At 44.8% G+C, this 18,996-nt stretch overlaps 1 protein-coding gene across 3 annotated transcripts in view; it reads right to left on the minus strand.

Moving 5' to 3' along the window:
* The window catches only part of LOC139531506 (rho guanine nucleotide exchange factor 4-like), a 90,765-nt gene that overhangs the window by 45,864 nt on the left and 25,905 nt on the right, over positions 1–18,996 (minus strand). The window contains exon 1 of one of the 3 annotated variants that reach the window (XM_071328005.1): positions 18,213–18,742. The exons of the other annotated variants lie outside the window; for them this stretch is intronic. Within the exon in view, the coding sequence (XP_071184106.1) occupies positions 18,213–18,477 (265 nt within the window). The 5' untranslated portion in view covers positions 18,478–18,742. Of the gene's footprint in view, positions 1–18,212; positions 18,743–18,996 lie in introns of those variants that run through there. 3 annotated transcript variants of the gene reach the window in all.

The following is an 18,996-nucleotide window of genomic DNA, read 5'->3' on the forward strand; positions in this document are numbered from 1 at the left end:
GGTTGGCTGATATGACATGTTGGCAGGTTGCCAGGTTGGCTGATATGACATGTTGCCTGATATGACATGTTGCCATGTTTCCATGTTGGCTGATAGGACATGTTGGCAGGTTGGCTGATATGACATGTTGGCTGATATGACATGTTGGTTGATATGACATGTTGGTTGATATGACATATTGACATGTTGCCTGATATGACATGCTGCCAGGTTGGCTGGTATGACATGTTGCTAGGTTGGCTGATATGACATGTTGCCAGGTTGGCTGATATGACATGTTGGTTGATATTACATGTTGGCAGGTTGGCTGATATGACATGTTGCCATCTTGGTTGATATGACATGTTGCCAGGTTGGCTGATATGACATGTTGCCAGGTTGGCTGGTATGACATGTTGCCAGGTTGGCTGATATGACATGTTGCCAGGTTGGCTGATATGACATGTTGGTTGATATGACATGTTGGCAGGTTGGCTGATATGACATGTTGCCATCTTGGTTGATATGACATGTTGCCAGGTTGGCTGATATGACATGTTGCCAGGTTGGCTGGTATGACATGTTGCCATGTTGGCTGGTATGACATGTTGGCAGGTTGGCTGATATGACATGTTGCCATGTTGGCTGGTATGACATGTTGCCATGTTGGCTGGTATGACATGTTGCCATGTTGGCTGGTATGACATGTTGCCAGGTTGGCTGGTATGACATGTTGCCAGGTTGGCTGATATGACATGTTGCCAGGTTGGCTGATATGACATGTTGCCAGGTTGGCTGATATGACATGTTGCCAGGTTGGCTGATATGACATGTTGCCATGTTGGCTGATATGACATGTTGGCTGATATGCCATGTTGGCAGATTGGCTGATAAGGCAGGATCAAGAAGATTCAGACGTAGGATGTCCAACTGAATACAAGAACACTGGACAAGCTTTTTAATCCTATGGCGTCTCAAGAGCTGTAAAGTGGTAGTAGTGGCACTGGCTGTGCTTCAGAGCTATCCTGAAAGCATCAAAGCTATGGTGCAGGCATTCCACTATGTTTAACAGGCTAAACGGTCCCTTATCTAGAGGTGGAAGCAGAGACCTTCAGCAGACAGAATTTAAGACACCATTTGCATACATATGCACTGCTGTGACCAATTGGACATCAGTTGGATCTGATAGATGACATATCCCCATGACCTTCACCTCCCAATCTGCCTGCACTTAAGGGAATGCTTCTTTAACCGCAGGTTGCTAACGGCAACAGATCTAGATTTACATTTAAGTATTTTAGCAGACGCTCTTATCCATAGCGACTTACAAATACAATCTATTGTATGAAGCATTACTAAACACGCAACAAAACATAACTAACACCGTGCTGTACAAACTCTAGTCCACAGAGACAATTGAGATGTTCCCAGTTCACTTCCAGCCCAGTTCAGTTCCAACTGAGTCCCGTCTCGTCAGAAACATCAAGAGAGACTTTTCCACCTGCAGGGGCTGGAAGGGAGGAAGCACCAAAGACACTAAATACTGTATAGAGCAAGAGAACTCAGACTAACGATTGTAAATGCACCAGATGGATCTGTGAGTCATCAAAATGAGACGCTGAGGGCCACGGCTGTGGCGAGCCCCAGAATCAGAGGAGCCTCAAACGTTCTACACTCTCACTGTGTTTACCCTGGCCAACTAGCATGGAGGTTAAATAGGAACTTGGGTCACAGATAGAGGAGTGGAGAGATAGTGAGAGAGAGAGAAAGGAGGGGGGGAAAGGATAGAGATAGCGATACACTTATATATATATACAGTGGGGAGAACAAGTATTTGATACACTGCCGATTTTGCAGGTTTTCCTACTTACAAAGCATGTAGAGGTCTGTAATTTTTATCATAGGTACACTTCAACTGTGAGACACGGAATCTAAAACAAAAATCCAGAAAATCACATTGTATGATTTTTAAGTAATTAATTTGCATTTTATTGCATGACATAAGTATTTGATACATCAGAAAAGCAGAACTTAATATTTGGTACAGAAACCTTTGTTTGCAATTACAGAGATCATACGTTTCCTGGAGTTCTTGACCAGGTTTGCACACACTGCAGCAGGGATTTTGTCCCACTCCTCCATACAGACCTTCTCCAGATCCTTCAGGTTTCGGGGCTGTCGCTGGGCAATACGGACTTTCAGCGCCCTCCAAAGATTTTCTATTGGGTTCAGGTCTGGAGACTGGCTAGGCCACTCCAGGAACTTCAGATGCTTCTTACGGAGCCACTCCTTAGTTTCCCTGGCTGTGTGTTTCGGGTCGTTGTCATGCTGGAAGACCCAGCCACGACCCATCTTCAATGCTCTTACTGAGGGAAGGAGGTCGTTGGCCAAGATCTCGCGATACATGGCCCCATCCATCCTCCCCTCAATACGGTGCAGTCATCCTGTCCCCTTTGCAGAAAAGCATCCCCAAAGAATGATGTTTCCACCTCCACGCTTCACGGTTGGGATGGTGTTCTTGGGGTTGTACTCATCCTTCTTCTTCCTCCAAACACGTCGAGTGGAGTTTAGACCAAAAAGCTCAATTTTTGTCTCATCAGACCACATGACCTTCTCCCATTCTTCCTCTGGATCATCCAGATGGTCATTGGCAAACTTCAGACGGGCCTGGACATGCCCTGGCTTGAGCAGGGGGACCTTGCGTGCGCTGCAGTATTTTAATCCATGACGGCATAGTGTGTTACTAATGGTTTTCTTTGAGACTGTGGTCCCAGCTCTCTTCAGGTCATTGACCAGGTCCTGCCGTGTAGTTCTGGGCTGATCCCTCACCTTCCTCATGATCATTGATGCCCCACGAGGTGAGATCTTGCATGGAGCCCCAGACCGAGGATGATTGACCGTCATCTTGAACTTCTTCCATTTTCTAATAATTGCGCCAACAGTTGTTGCCTTCTCACCAAGCTGCTTGCCTATTGTCCTGTAGCCTATCCCAGCCTTGTGCAGGTCTACAATTTTATCCCTGATGTCCTTACACAGCTCTCTGGTCTTGGCCATTGTGGAGAGGTTGGAGTCTGTTTGATTGAGCGTGTGGACAGGTGTCTTTTATACAGGTAACGAGTTCAAACAGGTGCAGTTAATACAGGTAATGAGTGGAGAACAGGAGGGCTTCTTAAAGAAAAACTAACAGGTTTGTGAGAGCCGGAATTCTTACTGGTTGGAAGGTGATCAAATACTTATGTCTTGCAATAAAATGCTAATTAATTACTTAAAAATCATACAATGTGATTTTCTGGATTTTTGTTTTAGATTCCGTCTCTCACAGTTGAAGTGTACCTATGATAAAAATTACAGACCTCTACATGCTTTGTAAGTAGGAAAACCTGCAAAATCGGCAGTGTATCAAATACTTGTTCTCCCCACTGTATATATATATGAGAGAGAGAGACTGCCTCTCTGCCTGCCTGCTTCTCTGCCTGCCTCTCTGCCTGCCTGCCTCTCTGCCTGCCTGCCTCTCTGCCTGCCTGCCTCTCTGCCTGCCTGCCTGCCTCTCTGCCTGCCTGCCTGCCTCTCTGCTTGCCTGCCTCTCTGCCTGCCTGCCTCTCTGCCTGCCTGCTTCTCTGCCTGCCTGCCTCTCTGCCTGCCTGCCTCTCTGCCTGTCATGTGAGTGTGACAGTGTGAATGCTCCACCTGTGGTCATTTCCCATGCTTCCTATATGACCCTCTATCACAAGCCACCACCTAACCACCTGTGGTCATTTCCCCTGCTTCCTATATGACCCTCTATCACAAGCCACCACCTAACCACCTGTGGTCATTTCCCATGCTTCCTATATGACCCTCTATCACAAGCCACCACCTAACCACCTGTGGTCATTTCCCATGCTTCCTATATGACCCTCTATCACAAGCCACCACCTAACCACCTGTGGTCATTTCCCATGCTTCCTATATGACCCTCTATCACAAGCCACCACCTAACCACCTGTGGTCATTTCCCATGCTTCCTATATGACCCTCTATCACACGCCACCACCTAACCACCTGTGGTCATTTCCCATGCTTCCTATATGACCCTCTATCACAAGCCACCACCTAACCACCTGTCAAACACAGTTAACCTACTGCTCTGCTGTTCCTGGGTGGCAGAGGTGGAATGACGGATGAGAATGGCAAAAGAGGAGAGGAGGGGAGGGGGGGTTTGGAGATCCCAGAAAGCATTCCTGGTTTTGTCACGGAAAGCTGTCAGAGGAGAGGAGGATGATGTCTATTTAAGGAGAAAGAATTCCAGCTACTCCAGCCAATGAGAGAACAGACATGGGGGAAAAAATACATTTCCTTCATTCCCAAAGACATAAGAAATCACTTGAGCTTTTTACATAGTTGGGCCAATGCCAGCTCTGCCAGGGAGCTAGTGTATTACGCATTGTCTGTGGAATGAAACCTCCTATTGCAGAATAGACTGTCTTTACTTGATGTATATGTTCTCACAGCTTGTGAACAATTATGTAGATTCTGAGGGCTGTGACTACAGTACAGTATGAAAGGAAAAATAATGTCATGGATGTTGAAATAATACATTGACAATGATTCCCACAGATTCTAATGGTGGTAAATTAAACTACTGATATATAGGGGAACATAAACCAATAAAAAATATGTCTAATTAACTAAATTATTAGTATAGGCAGATGGCCACTACTAGGTACAGACGTGGAGTAATGAAATATTATTGCCTACAGACTTGGACTTGGATGCAGAGTGAGAGAAATGGCCATTATCAGAGATGGGGGGAGTTACTGTGTCATATAAAAAATGATTAAGTTTTATCCTATAGCAATGAGGACCGTTGCATTGTCATTGGAAGAACAATTTTGACCTAATAAAATCATCACACTCAGACAGCGCTAAAAGACAATATTGTCTGTAAGGTTATTCATTTACCGGCTATTCAATCAGAATTGGACATAACATTAAGAGCTTTTGATTCAAGGACGTGTTCCACTTCCTGTAGTTAGATACATTACATCATGTGAGATGAATCCCCAACCTATAGGCACTCCAGTATACACTGAGTATAACAAACACGAGGAACACCTTCCTAATATTGAGTTGCTCAGAACAGGCTCAGAACAGCCTCAATTCATTGGGACATGGACTCCACAAGGTGTCAAAAGCGTTTCACAGGGATGCTGGCCCATGTTGACTCCAATGCTTCCCACAGTTGTGTCAAGGTGGATGGATGTCCTCTGGGTGGTAGACCATTTTTGATACACACTGGTAACAGTTGAGCTTGAAAAAGTTCTTGACACAAACCGGTGCACCTGGCACCTACTACTAAACCCCATTTAAAGGCACTTACATTTTCTGTCTTGCCCATTCACCTTCTGAAAGGCACACATACACAATCCATTTCTCAATTATATAAGAGCACCGGCAACTTACCAACATTACGACCAGGAATACGACTTTCCCGAAGCGGATCCACTGTTTGGTCCACCACCCAGGACAATGGATCGGCAGGCGGCCCAAAATAACGGCGCCGCAGAAGGGGCAGATGGAGCGGTCTTCTGGTCAGGCTCCGTAGACGTGCACATTGCCCACCGCTCCCGAGCATACTACTAGCCAATGTCCAGTCTCTTGGTACACAAAATCCGAGCAAGGGTTGCCTTCCAGAGAGACATCAGAGATTGTAACATTCGCTGTTACACGGAAACATGGCTCATTTGGGATACATTATAAGAGTCGGTACAGCCACCGGGTTTCTTCACGCATCGCGCCGACAGAAACAAACAGCTCTCTGGTAAGAAGAAGGGCGGGGGTGTATGCCTTACGATTAACACGTCGTGGTGTGATCATAACAACATACAGGAACTCACGTCCTTTTGATCACCTGACCTAGAATTACTTACAATCAAATGCCGACCGCATTATCTACCAAGATAATTCTCTTAGATTATAATCACAGTCATGTACATCCCCCCCAAGCAGACACCTCGACGGCCCTGAAAGAACTTCATTGGATTCTATGCAAACTGGAAACCACATATCCTGAGGGAGCATTTATTGTAGCTGGGGATTTTAACAGGGCTAATCTGAAAACAAGGCTCCCTAAATTTTATCAGCATATCGAATGCGCGACCCGGGCTGGCAAAACCCTGGATCATTGTTATTCTAACTTCCGCGACGCATACAAAGCCCTCCCTCGCCCTCCAAATCTGACCACGACTCCATTTTGTTGCTGCCAGCCTATATACAGAAACTAAACCGGAAACGCCCTTGCTCAGGTCTGTTCAACGCTGGTCAGACCAATCTGATTCCACGCTTCAAAATTGCTTCGATCACGTGGACTGGGATATGTTCCGGATAGCGTCGAACAACAACGTTGATGTATACGCTGATTCGGTGAGCGAGTTAGTTAGCAAGTGCATCTGTGATGTTGTACCCACGGCGACTATTAAAACCTTCCCCAACCAGAAACCGTGGATTGATGGCAGCATTCGCACAAAAGTGAAAACGCGAACCACTGCTTTTAATCAAAGCAAGGCAATCAAACAAGCTAAGCGTCAGTATAGAGACAATGTAGAGTCGTAATTAGGGGCCTCCAGGGTGGCGCAGTGCATCGCAGTGTTAGCTGTGCCACCAGAGACTCTGGGTTCGATCCCAGGATCTGTCAGCCGTCCGCGACCGGGAGGCCCATGGGGCGGCGCACAATTGGCCCAGCGTCGTCCGGGTTAGGGAGGGTTTGGCCGGCAGGGATATCCTTGTCTCAGGTCGCTAGGTGTATGGTGTTTCCTCCGACACATTGGTGCGGCTGGCTTCCGGGTTGGAAGCTTGGTTGGGTTGTGTTTCGGAGGACGCATGGCTCTCGACCTTCGCCTCTCCCGAGTCTGTGCAGGAGTTGTAGCGATGAGACAAGACAGTAACTACTATAGGCACTCCAGTATACACAGAGTATAACAAATACAAGGAACACCACGAAATTGGGGAGAAAAGGGGGTTTAAAATTATTATTTTTTTAATTAAAAAAAAGTAGAGTCGCAAATCAACGGCTCAGACACGAGAGGCATGTGGCAGGGTCTACAGTCAATCATGGACTATAAAAAGAAAACCAGCCCCGTCGCGGACCCCGATGTCTTGCTCCCAGACAAACTAAACAACTTCTTTGCTCGCTTTGAGGATAATATAGTGCCACCGACACAGCCCGCTACCAAAACCTGCAGACTCTCCTTCACAGCAACTAACGTGAGTAAAACATTTAAATGTGTTAACCCTCGCAAGGCTGCCGGCCCAGGCGGCATCCCTAGCCGCGTCCTCAGAGCATGCGCAGACCAGCTGGCTGGTGTGTTTACGGACATATTCAATCAATTCCTATCCCAGTCTGCTGTTCCCACATGCTTCAAGAGGGCCACCATTGTTCCTGTTCCCAAGAAAGCTAAGGTAACTGAGCTAAACGACTATCGCCCCGTAGCACTCACTTCCGTCATCATGAAGTGCTTTGAGAGACCAGTCAAGGACCATATCACCTCCACCCTACCTGACACCCTAGACTCACTCCAATTTGCTTACCGCCCCAATAGGTCCACAGACGACGCAATCACAATCACACTGAACACTGCCCTAACCCATCTGGACAAGAGGAATACCTATGTGAGAACCCTGGGTCTCGACCCCGCCCTGTGTAACTGTGTCCTGGACTTTCTGACGGGCCGCCCCCCAGGTGGTGAGGGTAGGAAACAAGATCTCCACCCCGCTGATCCTCAACACTGGGGCCCCACAAGGGTGCGTTCTCAGCCCTGTCCTGTACTCCCTGTTCACCCACGACTGCGTGGCCATGCACGCCTCCAACTCAATCATCAAGTTTGCAGACGACACTACAGTGGTAGGCTTGATTACCAACAACAACGAGACGGCCTACAGGGAGGAGGTGAGGGCCCTCGGAGTGTGGTGTCAGGAAAATAACCTCACACTCAACGTCAACAAAACAAAGGAGATGATCGTGGACTTCAGGAAACAGCAGAGGGAGCACCCCCCTATCCACATCGACGGGACAGTAGTGGAGAAGGTGGAAAGTTTTAAGTTCCTCGTCATACACATCACGGAAAAACTGAAATGGTCCACCCACACAGACAGCGTGGTGAAGAAAGCGCAACAGCGCCTCTTCAACCTCAGGAGGCTGAAGAAATGTGGCTTGTCACCAAAAACCCTCACAAACTTTTACAGATGCACAATCGAGAGCATCCTGTCGGGCTGTATCACCGCCTGGTACGGCAACTGCTCCACCCACAACTGCAAGGCTCTCCAGAGGGTAATGAGGTCTGCACAACGCATCACCGGGGACAAACTACCTGCCCTCCAGGACAGACAACAACCACCCCCGCTATCATCCAGAAGGCGAGGTCCGTACAGGTGCATCAAAGCTGGGACCGAGAGACTGAAAAACAGCTTCTATCTCAAGGCCATCAGACTGTAAAACAGCCATCACTAACATTGAGTGGCTGCTGCCAACATACTGACTCAAATCTCTAGCCACTTTAGTAATTTAAAATTGATGTAATAAATGTATCACTAGTCACTTTAAACAATGCCACTTTATATAATGTTTACATACCCTACATTACTCATCTCATTTGTATATACTGTACTCTATACCATCTACTGCATCTTGCCAATGCCGTTCGACCATCGCTCATCCATATATTTATATGTACATATTCTTATTCATTCCTTCCTCCTTGTATAAGGTAGTTGTTGTTGTTGTTAGATATTACTGCATGGTCGGAACTAGAAGCACAAGCATTTTGCTACACTCGCATTAACATCTGCTAACCATGTGTATGTGACAAATAACATTTGATTTGATTTGCCAACCATGTGTATGTGACCAATAATATTTGATTTGAATTGTCTCAAGGCTTAAAAATCCTTATTTAATCTGTCTCCTCCCCTTCATCTACACTGATTGAAGTAGATTTAACAAGTGACATCGATAAAGGATTAGGGCTGTTGCGGTGACTGTATTATCGCTACATCGGCAGTCACGTGACCGTTGAGTCACGGTAACCTCTTCTTATGCACTCTGGATATGCTTTGGTATTACCCAACACAGTAATTATCATCAGGGCCTAATGGCCTGGTACTCATGGCTCTATTGTCCCTCCATCAGGTCCTAATGGCCTGGTACTCAGTGCTCTAGTGTCCCTCCATCAGGTCCTAATGGCCTGGTACTCAGGGCTCTATTGTCCCTCCACCAGGTCCTAATGGTCTGGTACTCAGGGCTCTATTGTCCCTCCATCAGGTCCTAATGGCCTGGTACTCAGGGCTCTATTGTCCCTCCATCAGGTCCTAATGGTCTGGTACTCAGGGCTCTATTGTCCCTCCATCAGGTCCTAATGGCCTGGTACTCAGGGCTCTATTGTCCCTCCATCAGGTCCTAATGGCCTGGTACTCAGGGCTCTATTGTCCCTCCACCAGGTCCTAATGGTCTGGTACTCAGGGCTCTATTGTCCCTCCATCAGGTCCTAATGGCGTGGTACTCAGGGCTCTATTGTCCCTTTAACCACTCTGACATCAATGCAAATGCAATGGAAAATCACATCAAACACTGATCATCAAAACAGTATAGTGCTTTTTAAAACTCACCTCACTGTGATGATCAATGTGAAGAGAGAAGTTCAACAACAGTTTCAAATTGAGTGTAAAATATGGTCGTTGTGGATGTTGTTTCAAAGTCTAACACAATGAAATGGACAGCGCTTTCTAAGGTGATGATTAATACAAAACCAACCATATGCATATTAGAGCTTATGCAAACCCATAAACTTATGATTGCGCCTTATACAATACATTGCCTACCACATATTACCCATGGCAGAAAAACATAAAACAAAATTGATTTAACATGCCGTTGATACATAATTGGTCTAGCTAGCCTATACTTCAAAATTAAACCAATTAGAGTAATTGCCTTTGAGTGTGGGCTGTATTATTATGCATACTGAATGGACTGGTTACCATATGCTATGCTCCAAACGTTATATCCATGAGTCTGGGGGAGAACGTATAGCCCTAGGCAATGCTGTTGGTTCATTGATTGTGCAGGGCGGCTTACAGTTAGCCAACAATATCACCCGTCACCCATGCTCCTCAAACCAAAGGTGCCTACCAGGCATCATTGAGATACATACCAGCATTAAAATCGTGCAGCCTCCATTCGCTAGTCTTTCTTCCTCCGCCCCTGTTCCTGCCTTCCTCCGCCCCTGTTCCTGCCTTCCTCCGCCCCTGTTCCTGCCTTCCTCCGCCCCTGTTCCTGCCTTCCTCCGCCCCTGTTCCTGCCTTCCTCCGCCCCTGTTCCTGCCTTCCTCCGCCCCTGTTCCTGCCTTCCTCCGCCCCTGTTCCTGCCTTCCTCCGCCCCTGTTCCTGCCTTCCTCCGCCCCTGTTCCTGCCTATTTCATATTGGGCCATTCTAAATCTAAACTAATTTTACATATTAGCAAAGACAAGATTAAATTGAGAATAGTCTGATGGGTTGAAAATGTGATCACTTGTTGAGAGAACAGCTGTGCAGCCTGAGGCGAGGAACAGAGCGCAAGCTTTTATAGCCTTTAGTTGCATCATGCAGCCCATATATGTTTAACATCATTAGCTATAGTCAATAACACCATTAGCTATAGTCAATAACACCATTAGCTATAGTCAATAACCCCATTAGCTATAGTCAATAACACCATTAACTATAGTCAATAACCCCATTAGCTGTAGTCAATAACACCATTAACTATAGTCAATAACCCCATTAGCTATAGTTAATATTAGCTATAGTCAATAACACCATTAGCTATAGTCAATAACACCATTAGCTATAGTCAATAACACCATTAGCTATAGTCAATAACCCCATTAGCTATAGTCAATAACACCATTAACTATAGTCAATAACCCCATTAGCTATAGTTAATATTAGCTATAGTCAATAACACCATTAGCTATAGTCAATAACACCATTAGCTACAGTCAATAACACCATTATCTATAGTCAATAACACCATTAGCTATAGTCAATAACACCATTATCTATAGTCAATAACACCATTATCTATAGTCAATAACACCATTAGCTATAGTCAATAACACCATTAGCTACAGTCAATAACACCATTATCTATAGTCAATAACACCATTAGCTACAGTCAATAACACCATTATCTATAGTCAATAACACCATTAGCTATAGTCAATAACACCATTAGCTATAGTCAATAACACCATTATCTATAGTCAATAACACCATTATCTATAGTCAATAACACCATTAGCTATAGTCAATAACACCATTATCTATAGTCAATAACACCATTAGCTATAGTCAATAACACCATTAGCTATAGTCAATAACACCATTATCTATAGTCAATAACACCATTAGCTATAGTCAATAGCACCATTAGCTATAGTCAATAGCACCATTAGCTATAGTCAATAACACCATTAGCTATAGTCAATAACACCATTAGCTATAGTCAATAACACCATTATCTATAGTCAATAACACCATTAGCTATAGTCAATAGCACCATTAGCTATAGTCAATAGCACCATTAGCTATAGTCAATAACACCATTATCTATAGTCAATAACACCATTAGCTATAGTCAATAACACCATTATCTATAGTCAATAACACCATTAGCTATAGTCAATAACATTCTTAGCTAACGTTAATAACACAGTTAGCTATAGTTAATTGCACATCTGCAGTGATTTTTACTGTAAATCTATCTCTTGCTCTATGTCTCTCTCAATTAAATTAAAGGGGCTTTATTGGCATGGGAAACATATGTTCACATTGCCAAAGCAAGTGAAATAGATAATAAACAAAAGTGAAATAAACAATAAAAAATGTATAGTAAACATTACAAAAGAATAAAGACATTTCAAATGTAATTTATGTCTATATACTGTTGAAGTCGAATGTTTACATACACCTAGGTTGGAGTCATTAAAACTCATTTTTCAACCACTCCACAACTCTCTTATTAACAAACTAGTTTTGGCAAGTCTGTTAGGACATCTACTTCGTGCATGACAAATAATTTTTCCAACAATTGTTTACAGATAGATTATTTCACTTATAATTCACTGTATCAGAATTCCAGTGGGTGGAAATGTACATACACTAAGTTGACTGTGCCTTTAAACAGCTTGGAAAATTCCAGAAAATGATGTCATGGCTTTAGAAGCTTCTGATAGGCTAATTGACATCATTTGAGTCAATTGGAGGTGTATCTGGGGATGTATTTCAAGGCCTACCTTCAAACTCAGTGCCTCTTTGCTTGACATCATGGGAAAATCAAAAGAAATCAGCCAAGACATCAGACATTTTTTTGCAGACCTCCACAAGTCTGGTTCATCCTTCGGAGCAATTTCCAAACGCCTGAAGGTACCACGTTCATCTGTACAAACAATAGTGCGCAAGTATAAACACCATGGGACCACGCAGCCGTCATACCGCTCAGGAAGGAGACGCGTTCTGTGTCCTAGAGATGAACGTATTTTGGTGCAAAATGTGCAATTCAATCCCAGAACAACAGCAAAGGACCTTGTGAAGATGCTGGAGGAAACAGGTACAAAAGTATCTATACCACAGTAAAACAAGTCCTATATTAACATAACCTGAAAGGCCGCTCAGCAAGGAAGAAGCCACTGCTCCAAAACTGCCATAAAAAAGCCAGACTACAGTTTGCAACTGCACATGGGGACAAAGATCGTACTTTTTGGAGAAGTGTCCTCCGGTCTGATGAAACAAAAATAGAACTGTTTGGCCCTAATGAACATCATTATGTTTGGAGAAAAAAGGGGGAGGCTTGCAAGCCAAAGAACACCATCCCAACCGTGAAGCACTGGGGTGGCAGCATCGTGTTGCGGGGGTGCTTTGCTGCGGGAAAGACTGGTGCACTTCACAAAATAGACGGCATCATGAGGTAGGAAAATTATGTGGATATCTTGAAGCAACATCTCAAGACATCAGCCAGGAAGTTGAAGCTTGGTCGCAAATGGGTCTTCCAAATGGACAATGACCCAAAGCATACTTCCAAAGTTGTGGCAAAATGGCTTAAGGACAACAAAGTCAAGGTATTTGAGTGGTCATCACAAAGCCTTGACCTCAATCCTACAGAAAATTTGTGGGCAGAACTGAAAAAGCGTGTGCGAGTAAGGAGGTCTACAAACCTGACTCAGTTACACCAGCTCTGTCAGGAGGAATGGGACAACATTCACCCAACTTATTGTGGGAAGCTTGTAGAAGGCTACCTGAAACGTTTGACCCAAGTTAAACCATTTAAAGGCAATGCTACCAAATAGGAATTGAGTGTATGTAAACTTCTGACCCACTGGGAATGTGATGAAAGAAATAAAAGCTGAAAGAAATAATTCTCTCTACTATTATTCTGACATTTCACATTCTTAAAAAAAAGTGGTGATCCTGACTGACCTAAGGCAGTGAATTTTTACTAGGATTAAATGTCAGGAATTGTGAAAATCTGAGTTTAAATATATTTGTCTAACATGCTGACCAGACCGGACACGTCGCGTGCGCGAGCGTCGCAAAATACATTTAGAAATCCATGTTATTCAATTATTGCACCCACACTGCTCGCGCACGCCAACGAGCGTCTGTGTTGCCAAGGGCTAAAATAGAAGTCATTCCTATTTCTGACGCAGATCGCGCTGAAAGTCCTGCCTCTCCCATCTCCTCATTGGTTTATAGAAGCAGGTACCCACGTGCCATCTCCTCATTGGTTATACCCACGTGGGTGATTGAAAGACAAACTGTTTTGCCGGTTGTCGTGGTAATACTATGAAAGTTTAGATGCGATCACCATGTAAGTTCAACGATGAAAAAGCCTGGGAGGAGGAGAGATGACTAGAAATGATTCGGTTGGCCGTTTTATGTGTGGATTAATTTGTCGGAGTAGAGGAGCTTGTGCAGTTCAGGTAAAATAACAACTCAATGTTTATATCCCAGGACAAATTAGCTAGCAAGTGCAAGCTAACTAGCTAAATTGCCATACATGTTTAATGCTTTCCGACCTGTCCCCAATTTAATATCATTGGTTCAGAGTTTGTTTTGATATTTTAACCTGCGTGTCGTGATCGCGTTTGGTGTAGAGGGACAAAATAAATGTGCGCACGATGGTGCACGCGCGCAGCCGGTTTGGGTTCCGTGTTAGGTGTATGTAAACCTCCGACTTGGTGTTTGTTCTTCACTGGTTGCCCTTTTCTCGTGGCAACAGGTCACACATCTTGCTGCTGTGATTGCAGACTGTGGTATTTCACCCAATAGATATGGGAGTTTATCAAAATTGGATTTGTTTTCGAATTCTTTGTGGGCTGTGTAATCTGAGGGAAATATGTGTCTCTAATATAGTCATATATTTGGCAGGAGGTTAGGAAGTGCAGCTCAGTTTCCACCTCATTTTGTGGGCAGTGTGCACATAGCCTGTCTTCTCTTGAGAGCCAGGTCTGCCTTCAGCGGCCTTTCTCAATAGCAAGGCTATGCTCACCAAGTCTCTCTCGCTCTGTCCCTCACTCGCTCTGTCCCTCACTCGCTCTGTCCCTCACTCGCTCTGTCCCTCACTCGCTCTGTCCCTCACTCGCTCTGTCACTCACTCGCTCTGTCACTCACTCGCTCTGTCACTCACTCGCTCTGTCACTCACTCACTCATTCACTCACTCACTCCCTGTCTCTCTCTCGCTCTCTGTCTGTCTCGATCATTTCTCTCTCTGTCTCAGTTCATCAGTGGCAGTGTAACAGCCTCAATGGAGAATAAGTCTCTCATTAGCTCTTAATGTTAACCATGGATCAGGTTTCACCAAGAGAGAGAGAAAGAGAAAGAGAGAAAGAGTAACAGAGAGAGAGAGAGATATATAACAAATGTGTGGGTGGGTGTGAGAGAGACAACACCAGTGTACATTCTGCCAGGGCCATTCTGAAAACCACAGCTTTCTCCAAGGACATTCAGTGTGTGTGCGTGTGTGTGTAGCTGCGTGATTGTCTGTGTGTAAGAGAGCCCTTGGAAACAAACACCAAGGCTGCTCTAATGCTGTATACCCCCCCACCCCCCTCCTTATAACATTTACAGTACAGTCAGTCTATCAGCTCATCAGATAACATTTACAGTACAATCAGTCTATAAATGTAAATGTAATATGATGGTGCTAGACTGACTGTACATGTTATATGATGAGCTGATAGACTGACTGTACATGTTATATGATGAGCTGATAGACTGACTGTACATGTTATATGATGAGCTGATAGACTGACTGTACTGTAAATGTTATATGATGAGCTGATAGACTGACTGTACTGTAAATGTTATATGATGAGATGATAGACTGACTGTACATGTTATATGATGAGCTGATAGACTGACTGTACATGTTATATGATGGGCTGATAGACTGACTGTACATGTTATATGATGAGCTGATAGACTGACTGTACATGTTATATGATGGGCTGATAGACTGACTGTACATGTTATATGATGAGATGATAGACTGACTGTACATGTTATATGATGAGCTGATAGACTGACTGTACATGTTATATGATGAGATGATAGACTGACTGTACATGTTATATGATGAGCTGATAGACTGACTGTACTGTAAATGTTATATGATGAGCTGATAGACTGACTGTACTGTAAATGTTATATGATGAGCTGATAGACTGACTGTACATGTTATATGATGAGCTGATAGACTGACTGTACATGTTATATGATGAGCTGATAGACTGACTGTACATGTTATATGATGAGATGATAGACTGACTGTACATGTTATATGATGAGCTGATAGACTGACTGTACATGTTATATGATGAGCTGATAGACTGACTGTAAATGTTATATGATGAGCTGATAGACTGACTGTACTGTAAATGTTATATGATGAGCTGATAGGCTGCACTGTACTGTAAACATACCCCCTGTATATAGCCTCGTTATTGTTATTTTATTGTGCTACTTTTTTTCAAATTTTTTACTTTAGTTTATTTGGTAAACATTTTCAGAACTCTTTCTTGAACTACATTGTTGGTAAGGTCTACCTACACCCGTTGTATTCGGTAAGGTCTACCTACACCCGTTGTATTCGGTAAGGTCTACCTACACCCGTTGTATTCGGTAAGGTCTACCTACACCCGTTGTATTAGGTAAGGTCTACCTACACCCGTTGTATTCGGTAAGGTCTACCTACACCCGTTGTATTAGGTAAGGTCTACCTACACCCGTTGTATTAGGTAAGGTCTACCTACACCCGTTGTATTAGGTAAGGTCTACCTACACCCGTTGTATTCGGTAAGGTCTACCTACACCCGTTGTATTCGGTAAGGTCTACCTACACCCGTTGTATTCGGCGCATGTGACAAACAAAGTTTGATTTGATCACTGTTACGATGACACCACAGATTGGAAGCTGTTTGATAAGAGACAAACCGTTCTGTAGCCTATTAGGGTGTTTCTTCTCTTCTACTGGCTTTAATAACAGCTGTGGCCTGACACCTGACATTTTAACCTGTAGCTAACGGGGCTACCGTCTCCCTCCCCCGAATCATTCCACTCCTCCAAGCCTGGCGGCACCTCAGATGCAACAAGAGGACTGATAGAGCTGGCGCTTTCAATGAGAGGGACACTAATCCGAATGCTTATAAGAAATCCTGCTATGCCCGCCGACGAACCATCAAACAGGTAAAGTGTGAATACAGGACTAAGACTGAATCTTACTACACCGCTCTGATGCTCGTCGGATGTGGCAGGGCTTAAAAACTGTAATGTATCACAAAGGGAAACCCAGCCGCAAGCTGTTCAGTGACGCGAGCCTACCAGGCGAGCTAAATGCGGGCTTCGAGGCTAGCAACACTGAACTATGCATGAGAGCACCAGCTGTTCTGGACGATTGTGTGATTTCTCACCTGGACAAGAGTAACACCTACGTGAGAATGCTTTTCATTGACTACAGCTCAGCGTTTAACACCAAAGTGCTCTCCAAGCTCATCACTAAGCTAAGGACCTTGGGATCTCCCTCTGCAACTGGATCCTGGACTTCCTGACGGGCCGCCCTCAGGTGCTATGGGTAGGCAACAACACATTCGTCACGCTGACCCTCAACACGGGGCCCCTGCATTGTTGGGAATGTCCCGTAGGAAAGCATTTCACTGTTGGTCTACACCTGCTGTTTTCCAAGCATGTGGCAAATAACATTTGATTTGAAGCAGGTACTGTACAGGCAATTATAGAATATTCAGATTCACACATGCTTACACATACCCATATATGCATGTGCACACACACAGGTGTGCACGCACGCACGCACACACAGCCCTCTGCCATAATGACAAAACATTACAGAGCACAAAAAGGACTCAATGAGTCCTCTATCTGAGTCAATGAGAAGTGAACTCAATGAGTCCTCTATCTGAGTCAATGAGAGATGAACTCAAAACATCCTCTATCTGAGTCAATGAGAAATGAACTCAATACCTCCTCTATCTGAGTCAATGAGAAGTGAACTCAATACATCCTCTATCTGAGTCAATGAGAAGTGAACTCAATACATCCTCTATCTGAGTCAATGAGAGGTGAACTCAATACATCCTCTATCTGAGTCAATGAGAGATGAACTCAATACATCCTCTATCTGAGTCAATGAGAGATGAACTCAATACATCCTCTATCTGAGTCAATGAGAGATGAACTCAATACATCCTCTATCTGAGTCAATGAGAGATTAACGCAATACATCCTCTATCTGAGTCAATGAGAGATTAACTCAATACATCCTCTGAGTCAATGACAGATAAACTCAATACATCCTCTATCTGAGTCAATGAGAAGTGAACTCTATACCTCCTCTGAGTCAATGAGAGATTAACTCAATACATCCTCTATCTGAGTCAATGAGAAGTGAACTCTATACCTCCTCTGAGTCAATGAGAGATTAACTCAATACATCCTCTATCTGAGTCAATGAGACATGAAGTCCATATCCTAAACTAGAGTATATTTACTAATGCCAAGACAACAATAACATGGCCTGTATTGCACCATTGACAGCTGATCCACAGGTCCAGACAGACAACAGAATGACTTCAGCACAACACCATGGCAACCATCACACTCTGAATGACTGACAGGTAACCTACAGGTGTGAGGTAGGTACCCCCTTACCAGTGGTGGAGTGGAGGCTCTCCAGGCTCCAATAATGGGAGAGGACCCCTCTGAGAGTACCTCCTAGGCTCCCCATTCCTCCTCCTCCTCCTGCTCCCCATTTTTCCCCCATCCCTCCTCCTCTTCCACCTCCCTCGGTGGGGGTACCGCTGTCCGAGTCCGAACCAGGAGATCCAGGGGAGAGACCAGAGCTGGTGCTGCCACTGCTGCCACAGCTGTCCCCGGGCAGGGGCACGGGCTCCTCAAAGCCCTGCTGGGTTCGCATCAAAACAGGAGGGCCCCCGATAACAGAGCCTGGTAGTGGTCGTTGTCAAGGTAGGTGTTTCCCCCAGTCAGAGGAAGGTCAATCTGGGTAAGTAGATGGGTAAGAATGCTGTAGCCTCTACCTGGACGCTACAGCTCTGTGTGTCAGTAAGCTCCAGTCAGTCAGTGAGTGCTTTCAGTCTCGGTTGTTGCTTTTGCTCCTCTCTCTGGCTCTGCTCTGCACTCACCGGCTGCTGCGCCTCATCTCTCTCTCTCTCCCTCTCTCGCTTGCCCTCCCTCACTCTCCCGCTCTCCCTTGCACTCTCTCCCTTCCTCGCTACCACACACACACACACACCCCAGTGGGGCTCCACTAGGTGGGTTCTGTGACTCTGCAGAGTGACTTGCCTGGCTGCAGCTAATGGCTGATGGCTCTGTAATATCTTGGTGCAGTGCTATTATGGTGGGACTGAAAATATCCCCCCTCCTCCCCCCGTCTAACCCCTCCTCCCCTCCGTCTCCCCGGTCCTGTCTACCCCCT

Source organism: Salvelinus alpinus, chromosome 10, assembly GCF_045679555.1.
Source record: "Salvelinus alpinus chromosome 10, SLU_Salpinus.1, whole genome shotgun sequence".
In the NCBI taxonomy this organism is placed as follows: domain Eukaryota; kingdom Metazoa; phylum Chordata; class Actinopteri; order Salmoniformes; family Salmonidae; genus Salvelinus; species Salvelinus alpinus.